Genomic DNA, 25,190 nt, shown 5'->3' on the forward strand with positions numbered 1-25,190 from the left:
TTCATATATTTCATTAATATAATGCAATTATTTACACATTCTGTATTTAAGTTTAATATGACATTGTGCTGGTATGCTAGATTGAAATTTTTTTTTATTATTGCCATTCCCTTTTCATACACTTTACCGCATCATACACCATTTTTGTGCCCTCTGTTGAAAAGTGCATGACAGGGGTTCTAATGTACTAGAACAGCTTATTAGCCGTAATTATGATAACCAATAGGCTTACATCAGAATAAATTATAATTATATAAGTCGTTACTGCAACTTGCCAAAAGTATACAAACGGTAAAGTAAGGTTAAGTTGTTTTTGTTTTGTGTTCAAGAAGTTACGTTTTTCGTACGTAACACTTTTGACATTGAATTCACAGGAAATTTGAAAAAAAATTGTAGAAATAACGAGCACTTAAAATTCACATTAATTGACTCCACTCGCAATCTGTAGCAATAGTAACAATAACACGCCTAGTAATAACAGTCAACATCATAGAGTAAGTACGTGTCTCATCTCTCGTGTATCGTAAGAACCAGAGATTTGTATCAATATTATGAATGTTTTCAATTGCCACGGTCGTATAGTGACGTAAATTGGCGCCACCAGCGCGAACTATCATTGTTTGCGGAAATTTTTTCTAAGAGAGCACTATCTTTATTTACATTTGTTTGTGGTAAAAAAAAGTGTACTGGAAAATAAAGGGCTAACTCTCTTGAAGATAGTTTGTATTTCGCTTCTATTTTTTATATTGATTTTTATACTCAAATCTTTAAAGTTGTTTGCAGTTTGTATTTTTGTAATAAAGAGGGAATTTATATAGTTTAAAACTAATTTATGTTATTTGTAATAATTGTTACTTAATGGGAAAATATTTTTCCCTGGAGTATCTAAAGTATTGAAAGTATCGAACTGAAAAAACAATACAGAATCGAGTATCGAAAGTGTGGTATCGTCCCACCTCTAGACAATACAAACATAAAATATGATAAGGAAAAACATTATAAATATATACATATACATATATATAACCTAAACAAAATAAACCAAAAAATTTGCATCATTTTTAAATAAATTTGAACTAATTAAATAAAAATAATAAATTATATACACAATATAGTTACTTAACCACACTAAAATAATATAAAATGTCTTTCATTGAAATTTTGATTTTAAAAAGAGTACAAATCTTTTAAGCAATGTTATAATTATCAGAACAACGATTGGACAACTCACTGTTTCAGTAATTTGTTCGAAATAATTGTGATGTCCTCTGTTTAAAAATAGGAATTCCAATTTTGTTTAATATTTCTGTGCTGCGATAAATTGTAAAACAATGCAATGAATGCATATTCAGGGTACGTAGGGTTAAGTCATATTAACTATGAATTATTATTTACTAAATGTTCGTTAAACATGTATCTAAACAACATTTTTGTATGTTTTCAAGTCTATTTGAATCAGTTGTAGTTATGGAGTTCTAGATGAATTAACCATCCTCTCATCTAAATCTTAATAAAGTAAAATAAAGTCTAAGCACAGAGTCAGGAGAGGTAGCCAAATAAACTAAATATTTTATAAGCTCTAATATTTAGTTTGTGCTTGCAGTTATATTATCTATATGATGTTAAAATTAAAGTTTTAAATCTAAAACAATACCCAGATCACGCATACATTGAGTTCTCTGTATCATGTTCTTTATTCAGGGTGGCCACACTAAATCTCAAATGAAATTGCCTAACTTCTCCAGGTTTTCCCTGACCTGATTATTTTCTTTACTTTACTATAGTTCAGAATTACAGGTAAAAGGAAATAATCAAGCCTTTTATAGAAAATGAAGGTAAATACACTAGGTATACATATAAAAAAAAATACAAAAATTAATACAAAAATCGAAATATAATAAATATATTTAACTACCATTAAGAAATATACAAGCTACAAGCAACATAAGAGAACTGCTTACCAACTTATAATTTTTTTCCATAAATTGTTCCCAGTGTTTGAACATATGCAACCATTTTTGTTCTCTACGAAGCATAACATTTGGTGAAATGGACTGCTTTCTGGAAAAAAAAAAAATAAACATGAAAAATATTTTAAATAGGAGTAAAAATTTCTTAATAAAACTTTACAAATAAAGGAACATTTGTGTGTACATTTATTTTCTAATCTTTAAGGTCTTTACTATCAAAATTACAAGGAAGCTCAACTCTGTTAAAAGCATAAAACCTTCACATTAAGCCTTTGGTTTTTTTCAATCATGACAGGATAACAGCACCATAAATGCTAGATCCATTTTTTTTTTTTTTTTTTTTTTTTTTAAATATTTGAATTACGTTCAGTTAAAACTAATTCACTGCCTGGTTGATTAGTAGAATATTTTGTACAGCTGGCAACCTTTCCACAAATTTCATAACTCAAAAAATTTAAAAAAAGTAGGATGTTTTGATTGAAATTAAGGATAACTACAACACTCGAATATAAAAAAAATACAGAAAGAAAATTTTCTCAATTTAGAGTACAAAAACTAATCAATGTAGTGAAATTGTTAAAAACTACATTGACAGTTACAATTAAAAATAAGTAGTGTAAAGTAAGTGATGTACAAAAATTATGTAATTTGTAAGTGAAAAAGATAGTTTTGACATGCGGATTAACATGACACCTTTAAAAAACAATCCACTAATCTGTGTCAAAAAGTTGTATGAGAATAAGGGCATTACCTGTAATTCGAAGACATAATTTTACGACATAGCCAAGTTTTGCGGTGGTGGTGAAACTGAGTTCAATTTAGTATTCTCCAGAGGCTTGGTGTGCCTACCTCAGCACAATACCATGTGCAGAGCTGCAGAAGAAACCATGCAATTTAAAAAAAATTGGTTGTCTGTAAAGTCGGTTTACGGACGATAGTTTAACGTGACGTCATAACAAAACATTGACGAAATGATTGCATACTTTTATGAATAAAATTGAATCTTTTTATTGAATTATCACTATTTTGTATGGATACAAAGAAGGAGTAAAATGAAATATACAATTAAATTGATAGATTTACCTTTATTTGCACTCATTTATTCAAATATGTTTATTACTTTAACTGAGGCCACTTGTGGCGGCCTCAGTCATCTTGGTTATTATTATTACTTTTATTTTGTGTAAAATTAATTTTAATATGAGTTAATTTTTTTATGACACTATTTATGTGCTTATATTATTTAATGGTGTATGTTAATATTTATTTATTGTAACTTTTTAATAGTATACTTGGTTTATTTTACGTTAAGTACTCTTATTCTGTAGTGGGACCTACAAGAAGTAACCAGAACGATCTAGCGGAGTGAGGGGTGGTAGTAGAGGAGGGGGGTGACGTCAGCTGACGTGACAAGGGGAGGCGACTGCCAGCTGTTTGCGTAGGGGTGTGTGTGTTTGACCGCCGGCCTCGGAACTGCTCGTGGATAGTAGAAATCGCATCCCAGCCATAGGGAAGTTGTGTTACGTGAACAAGAAGTAACGGCAATATGACGGTAATGCCAAGACACGTTTGGCGAAGCGAAATAAGTGGTGGTATACGAGAGCGCTATAGTGTGGGCCTAGTGCACGGGCCACAGAAGCAGTGTGATGCAAGAGGCGCAAAAAGTGAGTGGGGTTTACACCCGACCCCGGCAGTCACCGGCTTCAGAGGTATGCTTCAGTAACAAGTAAGTGTGAGAACTGGATCTTTGTACTTTTTTCCCTGGCTGGTATGACTTACAGAAGATGTGTTTTGAAAACAGAGTGCGGCGACGGGATTTAGTGGCTGGATTATCTAGGCTGAAGAACGTCATTATTTCGGTTCCTCCCCCCCTCCTCCGTAATAGACTTTTTTGGGACTTTGGATTAGAATTAATTATAGTGCAAGAGTGTCTGTATACCAATGTGGCTACATGTCATGACTTTAATTATACCAATTTAAATGATACCTAGAAATTACCTTTTAAGCCCCTTTGCCTTTTTACAGTATTTAAGTTTGAGCATGTTTCATTTGGTAATTCATTATTATACCTATCACGATAGAGTTTCCAGGACTGTCGGTAAATTTAGTATGCTAATATTTTTTTTGCGCACTTGCCAAATGTTAGACCAGTCGATGCGCGTCTGTTAAACTTAATTTCTTTACACTCTCAGTATCAGTATGTCAGTGGTGACGCGTACACGGGACTGGCGTGGCGAGTGCGGACGTGTGCGACTACCCCGGTATAAGGGGGGTTTGCCACATAACAAACAGATTATTTTAACTATAACTTTTATACATGTTTGCTATTTAACTTCTTCCAATCTGTGTTTTTCTGTTAAGGATAGGACGATGATAGGAAAAGTAGGAAACAAATGGGAGTGTTTCAAGTTTAATGTGCCTCGAAAAAGTCAAATCGATGGTTGTTCCAATCGAGTGGAAGAGAGATAGATGCGGCGCAAGTGTATAATGAGCATAACGGGACACAGTGTAACGCGACAATGTGCGTAACGGAACACTTTTTCGTGCGTGCAGCCGGCGTTCATCGATTTATTAGACATTGTCACGTCAAAACTGATCAAGATATTCGTGCAGTGTTTGTTTATGAAAAGACTTAATAATGCACTAAGGGTGGATGGGTAGTTCTGTTTACATATTTATAGTTTGAAATTTATTTTTAGAAGAGTGAAAAGAGCTAAAACATGAGTTTTCAGAATAACTTTTAAATATGAAATGCCCGGTGAAGATCTTGAAAGCAACAAAGGCTTGAATTACACAGTCTTTATCTTCATTTCTTCGCCATCTAATGTTATAATGGCCAACGATCAAATTTCATAGTTGTCCTATGCACGACGAGATACTTGTCTGAGATGGCCACAGCTTTGTGCTAGAAGCGCCAGTGAGTGTTGCCACTTACCACCATGCCTCAGTAATAAATACACCCCTGACTACACAGCTTAAATACTTTCTGCATTATTTGCAACAAAACAATAATTGTTCAGCTCAAATTTCAAACGCACAAAGGCCTATCGACCTTAGGAAGCACTTTAGACTATAAGTATAAAAAAGTTTCAACAATTTTTTTTGATGGACCAGCAGCCGAAGATGGTCGGTTGATTTCATATAAAAAACATATATGTTTACAAAAAAAAACTGTAGCATTGCACAATGAGGATTTGTTATATATGTATATTTTTTTTGTATCATAAGAATATTAAGAAACACTTTGATATGAAAGATAATAATTATTTAATATGTAGATAAGGATTGTTCAGATTTGTTAAGAATTGTTATTAATTACTTTGGTTAAATTTCATGGAAAGCCTTAAAATACTTATTTCCTTGAGATACTGAATTATTAATTTGAGGGTTAACTCTAGTTCATAATAATTAGTTTTGATATTTAATAATTGTCAGTAATTGTTTTGTTTAAAGCAGTATAGATTATAATTTTACAGGACATCATTTTTAAACAAAAGTTTTTAATATGGTATGAATTTCAACTTTGTTTACTAAATTTTGTACATTGTATTTGAATTTTTTTGGGTAATTTTATATTTTATTGGATATTGCTAGTGTAATATCTTGAGAATAGCCTGGAAGGTACAGAAGGAAGAGCGGACAGGCGCGACACTCTGGCGCCAGAAAGTTATTTTTCACTTTGTAAATGCGTGTTTGGGATTTACGCGTCACGTACGCACAGCTGTAGCGACCGTCTGGAAGGGTCTCTGGAGGCTACCACTAGCCAGCCAATCAGGGTGAGCCCTGGCGTCAAGTGATGTGCCCGTACGAATTTCCTTATATGGTCAGGTTTTGGAATTATGTGTGCTGATTGGTCAGTTGGCCCACGGGGTTGCCTCTCTTGTTTTCACCTTTACAAGGGAAGGTAATCTCGTCGACCAAGTCACTTGTTGCTCGATCGTCGCCGAACTCGGTCGCGTCGTCGGCAAGTCGCAAGACAAATGGAAAATTACTAAGAGATAATTTAACGCCTAGGGGCTGGGGCCAGGCCGTATTTTTTTAACTTAAGTTCATTTTTTTCGGACAAATGTATTAGAAATTTAGGCCCTAGGCGTCGGCATCGGCCCGACTTCGTGTGATTTAGGTCCGCGATCGACGGTACCTTGAGTTATGTAATTAACCAAGGGACATTACTAAGTTTTTTTTTCTTTGGCGAGTGACAAAACTCCTCGACCATCAACGGCAAGATGTATGGTGCTGTGGTATGTGTTTGGACCTCATCCTATCAAAATTCAAAGACATCGTTAAAATTTGTATAAGAAAAGACAAAAAACTGTGCAAGTAACAAAGTTTTCTAACAAGATTAATTTGTAAAACTGTGTACTGAGGCCATGTAACAATGAGAAAAAACATTTTTTTTAAAGAAATAAACAAAGATAATTTAATAAACTCTTTTATTTCCAAATAACGCAGAACCATCGTAATGAAAAATTCCTCAGGAACATTGTTTGTTTTGTTTTGTTACGTTTCTATGTGTGCTTAGCCGGGCAAAACATACAACGTAACAAAACTTCATACACACTGTTTTAGAATAAACTGTAATTTTCACTTAAAAAATAACAGAACAGCAAACAAAAAATATATTTTACACCACCACACCACAAATATTATCATATAGAGGGGAAAAAAAGTCTTGCACTGATCTCTGATGATCATATGTGCAGTAAATGTGCAAATGGTGAAGAAACCTTACTTTTTTCCTTTGAGATTTAAAAAAAATATATATATTTTTCTTAAAACTATGTATCTAACCCTGAAACTTTCTCAGACTGTTACTAAAAAAACATTGTAGAAACTAACTTGGTAACAAACACAAACTCCAACAAAGTACAAATGAACTCACTACAAACACCTGAGCTGAAATAACTACATGTACGCCTGTGTCGTTGGCGACTCACCTGGCCATATCTACATCTCGATTTTCCTAGGTTTTCAAAGTTTTTTTTTAAGTTGTCGCATTGAAATAATATTTATTTCGGTATATTTATAAATGACAAAAAATTATTTTCTCTTGAAAATAATTTGGTAGCATTTGCATGGTGCATCCAATATGATAACAAAATCCAAACATATAGTTTATGGGTATCACTCTCTCACCAACTTCTAGCCTTGTGGTAACTAGTTTCAAAACCATCTTATAAGCATCCGGAAAATTGGTAGGGATTGATGTTATACAATTTAAGATATATAATTTAAAATTTTGTTTCTGCTTTAATCTACCATATTTTTAGGTAGGCATCTGATGTAGATTGTAATATAGTATAACTACTACCCCTTCCTTATAACATTTAACTTATGTTGCATATTCTTTCTTAAGAGTTCACAATTGATAATCATGTTCTGTCTCTTATGCATAGGCAATGAAGATACTTTGTTGATGTTTAAAAATTATTAATTAATAATTATTCATTTGGCTTAGGTTTTAAATAAAGTTTGAATGTATTTTTATTTTATTATTTTTCTATTGCTATTTGTTTGGTTAGTTAAATTAACGTGTGTGTTAACTACGTTTGGACATTTCCAGGTTTACTGTACTACAAAATTCTAGAAGGTTCAAAAAGAAAGCAAGTCATGGGGCATAACACCGTGGTGCCACAAATTAGAGCGTTGTTGGGAAAACCCAACATGTAGACGCACGGCTTCACAGCGATGGAGTAGAATGTTTGCTGGGAGCTATTTCAGCAGCCAATCAGGATGGACTATGCTGTGGGGTGATATGACACTACAGAGTTTCATACAACAACTTGGGTGCATATTTTTCCTTATATGGTCATGTTTTTTTTGTGATTGGTCAGTTGGCCCATGGGGCTGTCCCTTTATTTTTCAACTTTGTAAGGGAAGGCAGCTACGTTGTACAATCACTTGTCGCTCTGCTGTTGCCACTTGCGGCTGCTTCGTTGGCAACTCAACAAAAAAAAAAAAAAAAAAAGAAGTAAATCACGAGGCAGATGATTTCACATCATGGTCATGGCCAAACAGCATATTTCAACCTAAATTTAACTTTCGGGAAGGCGACTAGAAAAGTCCGCACCGGCCGTGACAACTGTGATTGTCGGCGAAACCACACTGGTCTCGTATAATTTTCGCACTTCAGTTAAAATTTTAACTGAAGGATGTCATCAACTTATTTTTTTTTGTTTTTGTTTTTGTTCATGCGAATGTGTGATGATCGACAGTGGAGACGTGTAGGACCTGGTATGCAAGCTGAAATCTGCGTTTATTTTTGGAAAGGAATAAAACAAAATACTAATCAAAAGCCCCTTTTATTTTAAAAAATTAGAAGGGCAAAACTTTTCCATATAATGAATAATATCATCTAACTTTGGTGAGAAAGACTAAAATAAAACAAAAATAATCCGCAAAGTCATTGCATACTAACATTTTTAACTGGATAAGAAAATTGTTACTATTCTGGGTTGCTTTGCCGGGCAAAACCTGGAATGTGCCAAGATGTCATGCCCAGTTCTAGACTGCATGCGGAAGACTTGTCAACGTGTCTGCAGCTCACTCACTAAAAGGCACGACTGACTAGAAGTTTAGTGCAGAAACAAAAAAATAATAATAATCTGCATCATTTAACCTTCCAAGAATGATGGATCTTTGAATTTTTTATCAACTTGTTTCCTCCATTTTTTTTACTTATCAAATCACGTATCACCCTACATCCATAATTTTTTGTTGTATTGCCTCCATTACATTTATCATGGGTGAAAACTAGAATAAAAAAAGAAGCATAAGAAAGGGGAAACCATGCAACAAAAACAATCAAAATGGCAAAAGTAATGCAGTTTGTAGGCATGGCATGTAGTTTTTCAACTTAACGGCTTCCAACTTAAATGGATAAATCCTGATGACTTTCAAAAATTCAAGGGTTTCTCCCGAGATTCCCTGACATTAAAAAAATCCACGGCTCTTTAGCTGTTTCTCGGCTGTCTGTGTAGTGTGGCCACCCTGCATGAAACACGGAATGCAAGTGTGGATACAAGGCTGCACACACATACTGTAACTTGTTGAGCACAAAGCTGTGAGTAAATATTCCGTGCAGGTTTACTGGCAAATATGTCCACCTCTTGCCTGCAGGTAACATGCTCGGAGACTTTGTTCCATGTCGTGTTTACTCCTCCAGAGCCTCTGAGCCAACTAGCTACACTGTACAGCAATGGCTTCTACTCCATTCATCCATCCATCATGCAGCTTGTACAAATATTAGCCTACATTTGAATGTAAGTTTCTTCTCTCACTCCCCCATTCTCAAGATTAAAGAAACAAAAAAGGTCTTTCATAAGCATTTTCAAATAATCTCCCCATTTGGCAATCTGGGTTCGATTTCCAGTGGTATCAAACTAGAATGTTTAAAAAAAGTGAAACATGGTGAATATAGCCAAATGCCAGTCAGTTTTCTCAAGACCTTCTAAGACAATGAATACCTAGGCTAGAAACAAAGGAAAAAAGGGCAAAATGGGAAACAGTAGTAGATGTGTTCAAAACAGCATAACGACAACACAGAGCGCAATACTTACGCATCCGTTGAATACTGAGTTCCACCCAGGAAACCATGGCGATCAGGTACTGTCGATATTACAGAGCCGTTGTGAACAGTATTGCTGTCCGACTCAGAGTCGTCATCCACCGGAAGATCTTGAGCGTCGCTGGATGCCATGGTGACATCACAGCTGTATGTGAGATCAAACAAATACTTATGAGCAAACAGCAAATATTCCTAGAGATACACCATTATGAGTTTTAAAACCTGTATTTTTGTTTTAATTTAACATATACAATTTTCACATTAACACCCAATCATAGTGCTTAAAAATGACTAGCCACCTAACTACAAACATCACTATATTTAATTATTAATTTTCAATCAGAACCCTACCAATATAATTATTTAATATGTATTGCATTGTAGTTAGTAAATTATTAATTCTTGTATACTGGCATTTAAAGAATGTAATAAGTAGCATTGATGACGGTGAGTCATTTTAGCCCATTACTGCGTGTCGTGAGCACAGGCAACACCTCAGTGGTGACAGCCAAGAAGTCCCTACGCTTGCAGAGGCAGGATGATTCTGCGGTGGTTTGCCATTGCCTTCTGCAGGATGAAGGTGGAACACCCAGTAAACCCAGGGAGAAGGTTTGAAAAATCCCTTCCCCGGCCGGGAATCGAACCCGGGTCCCTTGGCCTACCAGCCAGACATGCCAGCCACTAGACCAAGTGGGCAAACAATGTACAGCAATAGGTCTATTTAATTACATAGAACATTTTTATTATATAGGTTTAATGTTTTATACATAAAAGTATATTTAATTTTTTGTAATAATTTATACACACACAAAATTTGTAAGCATTTTTCTACTCAAAAAGGGATTAAATTTGTGTAAGTATTCATATTCTAGTTAAGATGTTCTACTGACATAGTTTCATATTACCCTATTAGCTATGTAATTTTTCTACCAAGGCTAACAATCTTATATTTATTGATTAAATTTACGTTAATTCCAAAAGCTAGGTGAGACAAGTGGTGTGCTTCAAGTAATAACATAATTTGCACCTACATCAAGAAAAAAGGGAATGCATCTATCATGGACACTAACACTTATATTTGATATTGTATTGAATTAGCTAGTGTTGCGTGTTGTAGCCCATCAAAGTTCAAGAATCAACCTTGTCGCTGCTTATCACGACAATGTCCGCATAATCCTGAAAACCTTATATTTATTTTGTTTTTTCTGTAACTAAATTATTTCTGAAATATTACATATGAATTTAAAACTTTTATTTTAATTTATTTTATTGTATTGAGGTTGAAATAAAAACAAAAAGTCTTTAGCCAAGACTACATGCTCTATGCTAAAATTGTTTTGTTATTTTAATACTATAAGATTTTCAACAAAATGGGATATATTGAAATACTGATGTCTAAATAATGAAATACAAATAAGGGGTGATGAGATTGGAGAAAACCCACCAGCTAAAGGAAGTGTCAGTTACATTTCCCAATCACGACTCCGAAGGACATGGAACCCAGAGCGCTTGGTAAGAGGCGAGTCATCTGATCACTTCACCACGCGTTCCTCCCACTATTCAAAGCTGTTTAATAGAGCATGTGCTTTTACAAATTTATTGATGATCCATAACTTAGATTGTTTCTATAGCTTGAACAGAAAAACATAGTGTTAATGTTAATTACATAACTTTATATGTAATTAAATATTTTTCATGTATATTCATTATTAGTTTCTTAAATTTTAAATTACAATGGAGACTTTAATACTGGCAGATATAATGGAAGACATAGCATTTTAGTAAAATTTTAGACCTTGGGTTTTTTTCTTAAGATACTCATGATTTGTGGTATGAGTTAGTTGTTTTATGTGTAACCTAGTGTTGTTAAAATTATTTTATTTGTTATAATTCCTTTTTGGCTTGACTTTTCCTTGGAAGAGACATGCTGGACATTTCTAGAAGGACGTGATCACGTGCGGCTGGGATGAACAGCGGCACGCTGGGACCGTCCTGACTTCCGTCAGCGTGAGCAGGCGTGCTGGATCAGAGGACAGGGTTCTCAGCTGTCCGTGGGCCTTGAGCGCGGTGTCTCTCTCTAGGCCAGCTGGGCCGTGCCCGGGGTTCTGGGCTGTGATTGGTTGGTGAGCCCCGGCAGTCGTGAGAGACTGAAGGCGTGACCAGTGACTGATTTTTCCCCAGAAGTCTCGGCCACGTTTGCACTTCCTTGAGACCTAGTATTTTAAGTGGTTGTTGGGTTGGGCCTCGAGTTGTTGGTTGGTGTGGTTGTTGTTGCCTCGGAGGTAGATGTTGTTGGGTTGTCTTGAAGGGCCATAGATAGGCAGTAATCAGTTTTTATTTTATTTTGGTTGAGCATCAAAAGAATTAGATTGTTTTTGTTAATATGTAAGCTAGTTTGTGATCTCCATGGCTTTGTTCTATCTCTGCCGTCATAAGTCTAATCAATCGTGTAAGATCGTAAGGAGAACTTTATGGTATCAAGTACGGTTCTGATTAGTTTGGAAATTGCCGAATGTAATGATTTTGGTTTATTTGTCAGCCCCAATAGATTCCGGTAGGTCTTTTGGCAATGGGATAGGGCAGGTCTCCTCCTAGTTGTTCTATTTTATTTTTATTGTTTGAAGAGAAGTCTAAAAAAAGTTATTGATGGAAATACTAGGTTTTTGTAATTTTTTATTGTTGAGCAATTTTTACGAAATTTATTAATTAGAAAAAGTTGTTCTAAAAGCTTTTATGTAGTATATAGATTCTTTTTTCTCTGAATACCTAAGTATTGGAATTCCTTTCTGAATTCTTTGTTTTCTTTGATGGCCAACATGTATGTTTTGGCGATTGACTGATTGATTGTAAGTTACACTTGCGATTGGGGTTCCGCCCGGTGGCAAGAAATTCCCCCCCCCCCCCCCCAACTCACCCAATCACTGAAGCTTCTTCCTCAAGTACTTTCCTCTTCTCACACCCAGTATCTTTCCTTCAATCCTATTCCACTCCCTTCCGTCCTCACCAGGAATACTTGCCTTCCTATTTCCGTTCTTCTCCACTCTCTCTGAATCTTCCACCCATGATGCCTCCTCCCTCTATTCGCCCCTTTGTTCAACCTGTCCCCCCTCGCCTCTTGTCTCTACTGTTCTCCTCCTGTGTAGTGTGTCTCACCCCAGCTCCTTCATCATCACCGATGGCCTGTGTGTCTCACCCTTCGCCCCTTCCCACCTCTTCCACATACCCATCGCCCATCCGGCCGCTCTACGTTGCACCCTTTCCAGTTCCTTCATTTCTATCCCTAGGTACGGGTCCTGAATTGCCGCTGCATATTCAAGCATTGGCAATGACATGGTTCCCAATGCCGAAATATTCTGACATCCTCTCTGTTAAATTATTTTTCCCTGAGCAACAAGGTGTTAGTTTTAGCTTCTCTGGTGCCTTGACAAAATCATTTTCCTCAGAAATCAGGGTGGTACAAGTACTGTATGAGCTTTGGCTCGCCCTAAATTCTTTGGTAACATTCAGATTATTTTTAAGATAGATTTTTTTTTTATGCCCCTTTGATGTTTGGTAGTTTATGATATCCTCCCATGCATGTTTCTATCATGAGATAATTTTCCTACTCTCCCCCCCCCCCCCCCCCCGTACACACCTGTTTAAGGAGTTATTTAGTTAGCTAGTTATTTAAAAAATTAACAATACACTCAATTTAGATTGAAAGTACGATAACTAAATAAAAACTGCAAAGAAAATTGTTTGTACAATAGGTATTATGTATCAGTAGTCAAAGTATTTTAAGATGTAAAGAGCACATGTTTACCGTTTTTTTTTAATGATAATTAGTACACAAATGATAAACACTTATAAAAACCAGTGGTGATTTTATTCTCGAGAATTGCCAATTAAGTTAAATCTCTTTTCTGTATTTCTTATAATACATATATCAAGCATTTGATTGCTATATTTATGAAATACAAGAAAAGTATTATGACTTTTGACGAAGATTAGAAAAACAAAGAAAATGTTTTACATGATACAAACATTCTTTGGATTTATCACATTAAGTTAATGTAATATCTTAAATTTAAAAAGAATTTTCATTACTATAATCAAAAATTGTTATATTTATTGCAAACCATTTATTCCTCTAGTCATCTTAGATCATGCAGATTCGTTCCCATGAGATAAAACACTTTGACCTTTAACATGCATTTCAAAAGTAGCTGTGTTTATGAACAATCTAATAAAAAACTATTCTGCCCTTTTTTTTATATAATACTAAATATTATTAACAATAAAGTATTTTTATATACTAATGTCTCTCTACAAGAAAACTACCAACTATGTTAGTTAGGTTCCAGACTAATCAAATGTTGAGTAATTTTTAACACCCTTGTCTAGACATAGAATTGGTGTTTCCCACAGAAAGTGAGATGTTGTATGGCTTTCATTTGAACATGCTGAGAACCAAAAGTAATCGACCATTCTCCCGATTTTCATTTTTTCGCTCCCATTTGAATTGTTTGTTACTATGCGACTGAAAAATACTACTTTAAATGCAAATATTCGAAAAAAATGTTTCGTAATGCAATTAGTTCTTTATGAAAAAAAGAACAAGAAAACATAAACATCCAAATTTCTCTCCAAATTGCAAGTTGTCATGTTAACTCATTTGACTATTATTATTATTATTATTATATAGCTGCAATTGGGTAGAGAAGTGCCCGGTGGCAAGCATTCTCCCTACTTTCCCCGCACTCTTCTTCTGAACTGATCCACACTCCTCCTCCAGCCTATTCCATTCCCCTACCGTCCTCACGACCATCGCGTTCTTTCCACTTTCTGTTCTCCTCCTCTCTTTGAAGACCTTCCTTCTATTTTCCTTCCTACTTCTAGGCATTCCCATTTTGACTCGTCTCCCCAGCTCTCCCCATCCTCCCACTCCACTCAGCACCTGGTACATCTTGACCAGTCTCTCCTTCTGTCTTCTATCCTTCTAAGCTCTCCCATCTCATTCCTATCGTCATCTCGGTGGTACTGCACTCCCCCTTCCCTTCTCTGTCCATTCTCCTCCACTTGCCCTTCACCCATCTAGCTGCTCTCCTCTGCACCCCCTCCAGCTCCCTCTCAAGTACTGCCGTGTATGGGTCCCACACTGCTGCGGCATACTCCAGCATGGGGCGGACCATAGTTTTATAGGCCTTGTCACGTATGCTGCTGCTTCCACCCCTGAGCACTCGTCCCAGCATGCCCAGGGCCTGTCTGCTCTTCTTGACCACCTTGTCTACCTGCCCCCGCCCCAGGTTACCCTGCAGCACCACCCCTAGATATTTATAACTGGTGGCCTCACTTAAGGCCCTGTCACACTGTCAAATATATTGTCTCCAATATATTGGACAACAAAATTTGAAGGGTGATTTTGGATGAAATACGTCTTCAAATATATTGTATTCAATATTATTTGATGAGCACTGTAAAATATATTTGAAGTCATTTCACACTATCAATTTTCTTTGAGTGAGCTCGTTTTACCAAACATTCTGTAGAGAACAGTAAATGACAGTATTTAGAATCAAAAACAAATATTTGGGTCAAGGAACGTGAACTTTTTTTAGTAGGTTATATTCAAATTTAGGTATATTGTAATAATATACAGTTTAAAATTTACGTTATCCAGGAAAAGGAAACACAGATGGTGGATGAGACAGTGGATACTTTCCCGGCAAACAAAAGGTGTTACCCCTTTTTGTCATGAACTTCGATACGAAGATGCCGATTCATTTCAGAACTATTTAAGAATGGATTCTGAAAGTTTTGATCTTCTTCTTTCAATTGTGGAGTCTCACATTGCAAAGAAGGATACTCATTTGCGCCAGTCTATACCAGCAAAGCAGAGGCTGGCAGTTACATTAAGATTTTTGGCGACAGGGGAATCATTTAAGTCCCTTATGTTCTCTACAAGTATTCCACACAACACCATCTCAAAATTTGTACCTGAAATTTGTGGTGCAATTTATAGTGCTCTTCTAAAACAATATTTAAAAGTATGTTTAGTAAGAATAAAACATATAATTAGATGTAAATCTGCAAGTAGGAATATTCCTTCTCATTCCCGCTTATTTTCTCACCCAACTAGCTGCTGTTGTATGGACACTTTCACTTGTATTTCATCAAAATTGTTCCTATACTTTAAAGCGAACGTGTTAATTTTTGCTGTGTTTAGAAATTGGCATATTTGTTTTATTTTGAATTAAGTGTATTTACTGTTACAAACCTCAACCTGAGCCTTTAAACTAACTTCACCTCAGTCACATTATCTCTTTAAAATAATTTTTTTAATGAGATATTAGACCAAGTATGCTTGTTTCGTACAGCCTGGGAAGTATAGGCCTACTGACAAGGATCTGCTACACAAATATTTACATTCACGAAAAATGGTATTACTTTCAAAACTTAAATAATAATAATTGAATACGTAGGCAGAATTTTAATATTTCTAGGCCTTTCTTGCAAATCACCAGAGCTACTTGCTTACTCAGAGATGCTGCTTTAACATAGGTCAGTACCATCTATTGTTAGGAAATTATGAGTCTATATTCCAGAAAATTCCAGACAATACTTACAGAGTAGCAGCTATTGTGAAATAAGGTGAACAATGACTTATAAGAAACATTGATTGGGTAAGCAAAAATAATCTTAGTTACATTAAGTCTCTGAATTGAAATATTTTAAAATTCATTTTAGATGTTATTAATTTGGATTTGTAGGTAAAAGTTCCGAAATGCATATCCTAGTTGATACCTCATTCCTGATGGCACATTTTGTACGCAATGCTTGCTTTTTTAATTTAGTGTATCAAAAATACCTGAACATATGCAAAACTGGTATAGCAATCAAATAATGATCGTAAGTTGAATACAAGATGTTTTCTGTTTTAAGGACCATAATATTCCAAAACTACAGTAACTTATTTAAGTCAAATATATTAACCTGCACTTCCGTACATACAGATTCAATTGGAGGAAAATATACAATAACAATTATTCCAGCAGGAAACAAAATAGTATTAGTTCAATTACTGCATTTATTTCCCATGTAGTATTCGCCATTGCTGATATTTAAACTATTACACTTCGGAAACGGAAACAAAAGCAGCCGCTTTATTTGAGATAACTCTGATTGGCTGATCCCATCCAACATCCAACATATTTTAGAACCAGTCCTATACGTAAAATATTTGAAGGAAACTCAATCTCTCAAATAAACATGGCTGCGATAGTGACGTTTAACGTGACGTCACAACCCTCAAAGATATTCGAACCAACATATTGGAAGGTGTTGGAAGCTAAAATTTGACAATGTGACAGGGCCTTTATCACATCTCCCCTCCAGCGATATTCCCTCCTGACAATATTCCTCTTCCTGGTAAACCTTACCACTTTTGTCTTACCCACATTTATATGTAGCCCATTCCTCTCAGCATCCATGTATACTACGCAGTCGTCTGCAAATAACCTGATATGCCCTTTTATCTCCTCACCTATATTGTTCATCATTATAGTGAAGAGCAGTGGGCCGAGCAAACTGCCCTGCGGCAACCGACGTAACCCTTCCTTCCTTCGACATCTCCTCCTCCACACGTACACTATCAAAACAATACCTCTGTTTACTAAATTTCTCCAAAACAACACAGACCCACACGGGAAAAAAAATGCAAGCTGTAATACAAATGTAATGTAAGCTATAATGGTGATAACTCAGAAACCCGTAGGAATTCAGAAACGCCGTTTTCATGGTAAGTTCTGGTACGATTCTAGTGTTCGAAAAAAGTACATTCAAATATTAATTTTTACTTTATGTAAAAGCCCCTCAGTAAGAATATTACCTAAAAACCAAGTACGTAAACAAAAGTACTCGTCCACCCTCAGCGTATTCGTAAATGCTTTTCGTAAAAATAACGCACTCAGGTATCTCGAACCTTTTTCAAATGCTGTGGTTTCTTTTGAAGCTCTGCTCAACGTGTGTGTGACGAGGTAGGCGGGGCCCTTAAATAAAACTTTCAAATTTTCAACTACCGTAGGTTAACTCATAAAAACAGCATTGAATGGCAGCACTAAAAATAACAAAAAATATTTAAAGCAACACATCAATTTTCACTGTAAAAATATGACACTTAAAAATTTGTACACAATCATTTAACCTAAATTTGTATTTACCTGATTGGTAAACATTAGATTGACACAAGTGGGTATACGTTTCTCAACCATAGATAAACTGATGCATCGCCTGGTATCTAAGAAAGTGCGTACATTGACCGTCTCGTTAGTTTCTTTTACAATCCCGGAGTCGTTTTAGCGCTAGTGAAGAGCTTTTTGATACTTTCTAAATTCTTTAGTTCGTTTTTAAATGGCCACTTTCGAGTTGAATATATTAACCATGTGCGAGTACACTGTTAAAGGTTATATTTTAAAATATTCCATCTGTAATATTCCATAATACTACACCATCTCTTAAAAAAATAATCTAAAAATGTGTGTCATCTTGTGTTTGTTACTATGAAAAACCAAACTTTATTTTACAAAAAGACGAAAAGGGAGTTTAGACGAATTAAAAGAGAACAGCAAGTATTCCCGCAAGAAGGAGGGTTGAGGGTGTGGAATTGGCTCGATAGGGAGATACTGGTTGTAAGAGGAGGGAAGGACATAATAAACAGTGTCAGAAATTGGAAAATGGAGGGGACTCCTAATAATAGGGCCGTGCGGAGGACAGAATGGGTCAGAATAATCGTAGACGACACAGTTTATATTAAATTGGTGCCGAGGACCTGTGCCCTTCCTAAGCCGGCTACGGCTGCTTCATTGCCTATATGGGGGGGGGGGGGGGGGGGGCGCTGACAGTCACGTCGTTTAACGGATGGAAGTCCACGCAGAACCGGTTGGTCCCATCTTTCTTGTTGGCCAGCACAATGCACGCATTGTACCGGCTGTGGGACGGCTCGATGACTCCGTCGTGCAGCATCTCGTCCACCTGCTCCCGGATGGTCCGCTGCTCATGGAACCCGTAGCCACGAGGTGGGTCAAACACTGGGTCATCAGTCAGAGTGGGGATGCGGTGTTCGGCGACGGTGGTCTGCCTTAAGAGGCCATTTAAAGCAAACACCTCGGGTCGGGCGGCGAGGATCTTGTTTGCCTTAGACTGGTAGGCGGGGAGGACGTCGTGGCACATGTCCGCTAGGGTCAGTACCGTGTCCTGGTGGAGGGGCGTCTGTCTTAGGACGTACACTACATATCTCTCCGCCCGTCCCAGGTTGAGGCGGGGAGGTTACAGCTTCAAGACCACGTATTGCTGGGCTAGCCAAGGGAATCCCAACACCACCTCCTCGCACAAATCCTGCACTACCACTGCGGATACACAACTGTTCAATTCCTGGGTACTCACCACGATCTCGGTGTGTCCAAGCATCCGCCCGGTGTGTGTAGTGGTGGCCAGGCGTAGCCCGCCGCTGCCCGGGCGAAATGCGCCGGCGGGCACGAACAAGAGCCCACGAAGACGTCGCTCGCACCGGTGTCTACGAGCGCGGCGGCTGGCCGTCCATTGACATCCACAGGAATGCAGAACAAGTTGTCTAGCGGGCGGCCCATCTGTCCCAATGTCGGAAGGGCGTGTCCCTCTCCGAGCGCGGGGCTGTGAGCCTGTGCAGGGGGAGGGCGCCCTAATCCCGGTCCCCCTGGGAGCCATTTTCCGGCACCAGCAGGCTGGCGCATTACGGCGGTGGTGGTCTCGCGTGCGCCTCCTGGCGTGGCGGCGTGGTTGGTTGCACTGACCGGAATCCCTGCGGGCACTCGCTGTGCCAGTGGCGTTCGCCACGCGGGCACTCGCTGTGCCAGTGGCGTTCGCCATGCGGGCACCCTAAGCGACACAGGAGGACTTGTTCCCGTGCTCCGACATCCCATGGCGGTCGCTCTGCTCGCCGAGATGGCGGCACCTCAATGGTGCGTGGTCCACTGGGTTGGTATGAGGTCGTGTCCCGTGGTGCCGTGTTCCGCCGGGCTTCCGGTGGGCTGCCACTCCTTCGTGCGTTCGCGGGAGGACCGCACTTGCAGGCCCACTGAAAGTTACGCTCTGTTTCGCATGCTTCCTGCACATACTCTGCTACGCAACTGGCATGGCAGTGGCGCAGGAAGGGCTGCAGCTCGTCTCTCACCAAGCCCGTGATGATGGGCAGCGCCCCAGACAGAGCGGTGCCGGGTAAGATGTGGCAGAACAGTTTAATTTTAATGGCTATGAACGCCTCGACTGCTTCGTCATCCTTCTGCCGGGTCCCATAGAAGTGAGTGAAAAACTCGACAAGGGGCGATCCTGTATCAAATCGGTGGTTGAACATGTTGGCGAATTCGCTCCATGGCATTGCGAACCTGTCCCACATGCTCCACCAGCTCCGAGCGGTCCCTCGCAGCTGTTCGCTGACCCACTCTGTCCATTCGGACTGGTGCGTCCGGCACCCGACTAGGCATGCTTCAAACAGCCCCAGGAATTCCCTCGGGTCCTCTTGCGGGGCTCTGGCGGACTCCGACAGAGTCACTCTGCTGGGTGGCAGGGCTCGTGCCAGATCCTCCAGGGCGGGCCACACGCATTTGGCCTCGGTCGTCTCTGGCGTATCCGCCGCATGGTCGGTGTGCGAGCTCCAGTCGCTTGCGTGGGTGGTCGGAGGGGCGGTGATCGCCGGTGTGGTGTGGACCAGCAAGGGGGTGTTGTTCACCGGTGGTGTTCTCGCCTGTGTATGTGTCTCCGTGCTGTTGTGCCACAGTTCCAGGAGCGCTTCGGTCTTAATCATCTGTGAGTTGCTGTCCGGCGCACATTTGCATGTCTGCAGTGTGACGTCGTACCGACCATGGCATTTAAGCCCGTGCTCCGCACCGCCAGTACCGTTTCCTGTTTTCGGAGCGCGCCCCTTGCCCAGCCGGATTGAGTCAGGCGAGCGCCTCGGGCGTGACCCCAATAGACAACAAACCTCATTAACAGTCACCGCAACCACTGGCCTTAATTAAAATGCCCGTGACTATGATCAAGTCGGAATAGGAGAAGTCCCTCTAAAACAATTCACAGTGGGACAACATGTTAGTAAATTTACAGTCGCCAACTTGATGTCACAATTTAAATAATTAAATACATTAAAACTATTGTTAAGCCTTAAGCACCCAATTACCAGGTGTTACATTTTAATTGGGCACCTTGAACATGTTTTAACTGGTAATATAGTAAATGAAATTAATATAAGTTTTTGACGCCGACTCACAAAGAAGAGAAAGTTTCTCTTCCTTACGAGGCGGCCATGTCCGGCAGTCTCCAACCACTCCGCGCCGGGAACAGACATGTGTCCATGGGCAGCATCCAAGTTTTCTTTCATTGATTATTTTTACTCTGTACTGACGTCGTCCGACCGACGACCATCCCTAAGCCCGACCTGCAACCGCCAGTATACTCTCCCGCTAACGGAACGCACCCCTGGCCGTGGCCCACCCGAGTCGAGCGAGCCACCGAGCCGAACGGCCAAACCAGACATTATTATTATAAAGCACACTAAATCCGAGTGGACTAGAGACGAACCACACCCATTCCCCCTCAAACAATTAATTACGAATTTTGCGACCTTAAAGTCTCTTCCAGACGCAGTCATTTAGTTTTTAACGTAATGAGGTCAAGCTTGGCGCGGCAGGGGCCGACGCGCCACCGGACGCCATGCCAGTTCCGCAGTTCTACTCGACTCGCGGACCGGGACGGACCTACGTCCCACGGAGAGACCACAACCATTGTCTTCATCGCAAGTAACGTCCGGTAAATATAGTCATTTAGCATAAGCCAAACCTTTTTCTATTCACCTCTCCGTGCGTGCCCGGTCCGTTTTTTACGGTTCAGGACCTAATCCGACCGCGTAAACGTAAAGACGCCCCGCACCACACCTGGTGCGCAGGGTCGTTCTTCAGCATACGGCACGGGCCGTCTCCCGCAAACCACAGAACTTTCTTAAGGCCACGCGCCTTCGCGCGGACCACAAACCCGCAAGGGAAACTTCGCCAAGTTTAGTGGCGGTGCGTGTACCACCCAGTGGGCACGGCACCCGCGTAGAAACAATCGCTTATGGGACTGGCCGACTCCAGTCACCCACAAACTCTGTGTGCCACGTCATTTGTGCGCGCCTAATTTTCATTAAGGGTACTTTGTTAACATAATTTTGCGCCACGTCATTTGTGCGCGCCTAATTTTCATTAAGTGTACTTTGTCAACGTAACTTTGTGCCACGTCATCTGTGCGCGCCTAATTTTCATTAAGTGTACTTTGTTAACGTAACTTTGCGCCACGTCATCTGTGCGCGCTTAATTTTCATTAAGTGTACTTTGTTAACGTAACTTTGCGCCACGTCATTTGTGCGCGCTTAATTTTCATTAAGTGTACTTTGTTAACGTAACTTTGCGCCACGTCATTTGTGCGCGCCTAATTTTCATTAAGTGTACTTTGTTAATGTAACTTTGCGCCACGTCATCTGTGCGCGCCTCTCTTGCATCAAGTGTACTTGGCCTGCATACTGTTACCCGAGAAACCAGTGCCACGAAACATTGAACATATACCGGCCTGCACCCCGCAACGGACAAGTAGCCCTCAGGGGCATGTCTGTGCTCAGTAATTGTATGGTGTGACGTCAATCCCTTGAATAAAGGCACGTCGCTACTACGGCAATCCCACGCATTCTTCTTTAACGTAAATTCCCAAGCAATACCGCCGACGGTTCTAGCGGACCACGCTGGGGCAACGAACCACGAACCCCCATTGGTTAGACACCGAGCTAGCCTGGCGCCCTCCCGGAACATAAAACGTTAACCAGACCAGCCACCCCGCTAGAACTCGCGCCCGGACTCGAACACGAGACCGCGGCTGACGGCAGTACTAAATCTTTAAATTTAAAACCTCTTATTAATTCATCGCTGCCCACGTCGACTCGGCGCGTATTTTACGGAACCGGGCCTATCCCGACCATCTTCATCGTGATACCGCGCTGCGGATCGTATCAATCATGTAAGTGTTTCGCCGAACTTAGGAGCCCGCTCATCGACCCCCCCCCCCCCCCCTTGCAGCCGTTAACTTTCGGCGCTGGCCGTCTCCAGCGAGCATCGACCCACGTCCCGCGAGACTGCCGCGGTAACCATTGTCATGTAGTGTTGTGTTAGTGTTGGTGAGAATTTTTGTAGCGGGAATGAACCGCGGAGCGGACTTGTAGAGTGTACCGTGTACCCACATGGACCCCCGGTGAAACTCACAAATTAAATGTATTCTCGCCAACTCGTATATCATTTTCCATAATTCCCCGTCCTCCACACGGCCGAGCGGCCTTCACAGTCAAGCGTAGAACCATTCAGGTTACATTCAAGCCGTGTACCTGGCGGGGCACGCGGGGGCAGAGTACCCACGACCCCACACCAACGGCCTAGCAGCCCGCTAGCCTGGCGCCCCTCCAGACAATAAGAGCATCGCGACGCCCGTAGCGCCCGTCAGGTACCCACCGGACCTTTCACAGAGGTCGGGTGACGGCAAGTGTATTAGCCTTTCCCGTCAGCAGGTCTCTGCCCCGTGGCCAGTAGCAAACTCTACAGCTGTTTGTCTTGAGCCTGTCCGCCATTGCGTCGCACGGGGCTTCTGTGTTGATATTTACTCCGCGCGCGCACGAAGCTCTGTTGACAACCCGCTCCCTGGTGGGGGGAGTTGGCGCGCGGCCAGACGTGCGTAAATGGGAGGGAAGCGGTGGATTTGGAGGGGTTGTGCGCGGACAAGGATGCTCGCTGAAGGCCAGGAGGGGGGAGTGGAGGTGAAAGTGAAAGTTGGCGGAGGTGTGGCGCGGGCGGTGCCGCGCTCTTCCGGTGGTCCCTTTATCGCCGCACCTCTGCGCACATCCAAAATGGCCATCTTCCGTCCCCTTTATCTGATCTATATCCGATTTTCTTGGTTTCTGGCTCTGCTATTATGCCCAACGCAAGGGCGCCATTTGCAGTCACCCGGCCTCTGTAGAAGACATGGGAAGTACCTGACGGGCACTACGGGCGTCGCGGTGCTGCTGTTGTGCGTGGTGGCGGGGGGGGGGGGGGTAGGCTAGTGGGACACTAGGCCGTTGGTGATGGGTCGCAGGTACGCTGCCTCCGCCAGGTACGCGGCTGGGAATCTACCCTGAAACTCCCGACTTGGCTGTGAGGCCGCTCGGCCGTGTGGAGGACGGAATGGTGCGAAATAATCGTAGACGACACAGTTTATATTAAATTGGCTTTTAAACCACGGACTTCTCCAGTGGTACGCATGGGTAAGTTGTACTCCGTACACGTACAGTACGCGGTGGCAGAACAGCTACAAAAGCTGGGATAGTGTGCTATGCGGCGTCTGAGCCATTGTACTATTACACTAACACACGCTGATTACAAAACAATTCACGACACTAACATAACACTGTGAATTTGTCGTGGCAGTCTCACGGGGAAGTGAATACTAGTTCGCTGGAGGCGGCCAGCGCCGAAAGTTAATTGTCTTAAGAGGGCTCAATGAGCGTGGTCCTAAATACGATTCTACACTTATGTGAGGTTGTAGCCAGCAGGCGTATGCGCGACGATTAACGACGAGTTGGCTGGAGTCGGCCAGTGCCGTAAATTGCGTGGTGCGCGACACGGTGCAGAATCATGAAGGAAACAGTCCAGATAAGCACGGGTCCGCGAAATACACACCGAGTCTACGTAAGCAGCAATGAATTAAAAAGAGTTTGGTTATTAAATCAAGTACAAAGTGAACGATTGGTGGAACAAAATTGAAGGCTGCTCACGGACACACGTCTTGACCCGGCGCGGTGTGGTTGGAGACTGCCGAACATGGCCGCCTCGCAAGGGAGGGAAACTTTCACCCCCTTTGCGAGTCGGCGCCAAAAACTTATATCAACTGAAACGCCCCTCGTGCCTCAAAATTAGATTATTTTAAATTAATTAAAAGGAGCCTTGGAAACTGCTGGGTAAAAAAAAAATAAGAAAAATTAAGTTATTGACCAGAGGTGGCACGAGGTGGAGAACAAGATAATTTGGATCTCCCTGACACAAGCAACTGGGGAGCTGGTGGATCTTTTAAGGGAACAAGGTATATCATAAATAAATTAACACTACACAAGTAGCTTGGTCTATAGGTTCCCTGTTTTATTATTAAGGAATTTTGTGTTCGTATTATTCAAACCTGACAATAAAAATCTTAGCAAATAACAAAGTTAAAGGGGGCGCCCCAGGAGTAATTAAAACAGTACATGTTACACCTTAGCAAAAATTATTACATAATTAAAATTTAAAAATTGCACCAAATTTGAATGTCCCAACAATTACATCGCTGATTAGTTTTATTGATTCTACATATTCTTGAGGAAAGCACTGTTCGCTGGTAGGCTATTCATTCGATTTATGTAGTTCGTAGCTAGAAATTGGGGGGGGGGGGGGATGTTGATTTCACATTACCACCCGGGTCTTCAAAAAATAACGTCGGGTCGTGGAAACCTCTCTTCTAACGTGACCCGCAGTGGAGGTGCAGGACCACGAGCTGGGAGCGATTTCTCTCTCCAGCACTTCGACCCTGTCTGAAACCCAAATCAAATCCAAAACGAA

At 40.6% G+C, this 25,190-nt stretch overlaps 1 protein-coding gene across 2 annotated transcripts in view; it reads right to left on the reverse strand.

Moving 5' to 3' along the window:
- The window catches only part of LOC134529860 (TBC1 domain family member whacked), a 57,353-nt gene extending 39,543 nt beyond the window's left edge, over positions 1-17,810 (reverse strand). The window contains exons 1-3 of one of the 2 annotated variants that reach the window (XM_063364378.1): positions 17,736-17,810; positions 9,530-9,682; positions 1,962-2,061 (exon numbers count right to left, since the gene is read on the reverse strand). In XM_063364378.1, coding sequence (XP_063220448.1) covers positions 1,962-2,061; positions 9,530-9,669 — 240 coding nt within the window. In that variant the 5' untranslated portion in view covers positions 9,670-9,682; positions 17,736-17,810. The other variant, XM_063364380.1, reaches the window with a different exon arrangement.
- Positions 17,811-25,190: the final 7,380 nt, after the last annotated feature.

The sequence above is a fragment of the Bacillus rossius genome, chromosome 2, assembly GCF_032445375.1.
Source record: "Bacillus rossius redtenbacheri isolate Brsri chromosome 2, Brsri_v3, whole genome shotgun sequence".
NCBI classification, from domain to species: domain Eukaryota; kingdom Metazoa; phylum Arthropoda; class Insecta; order Phasmatodea; family Bacillidae; genus Bacillus; species Bacillus rossius.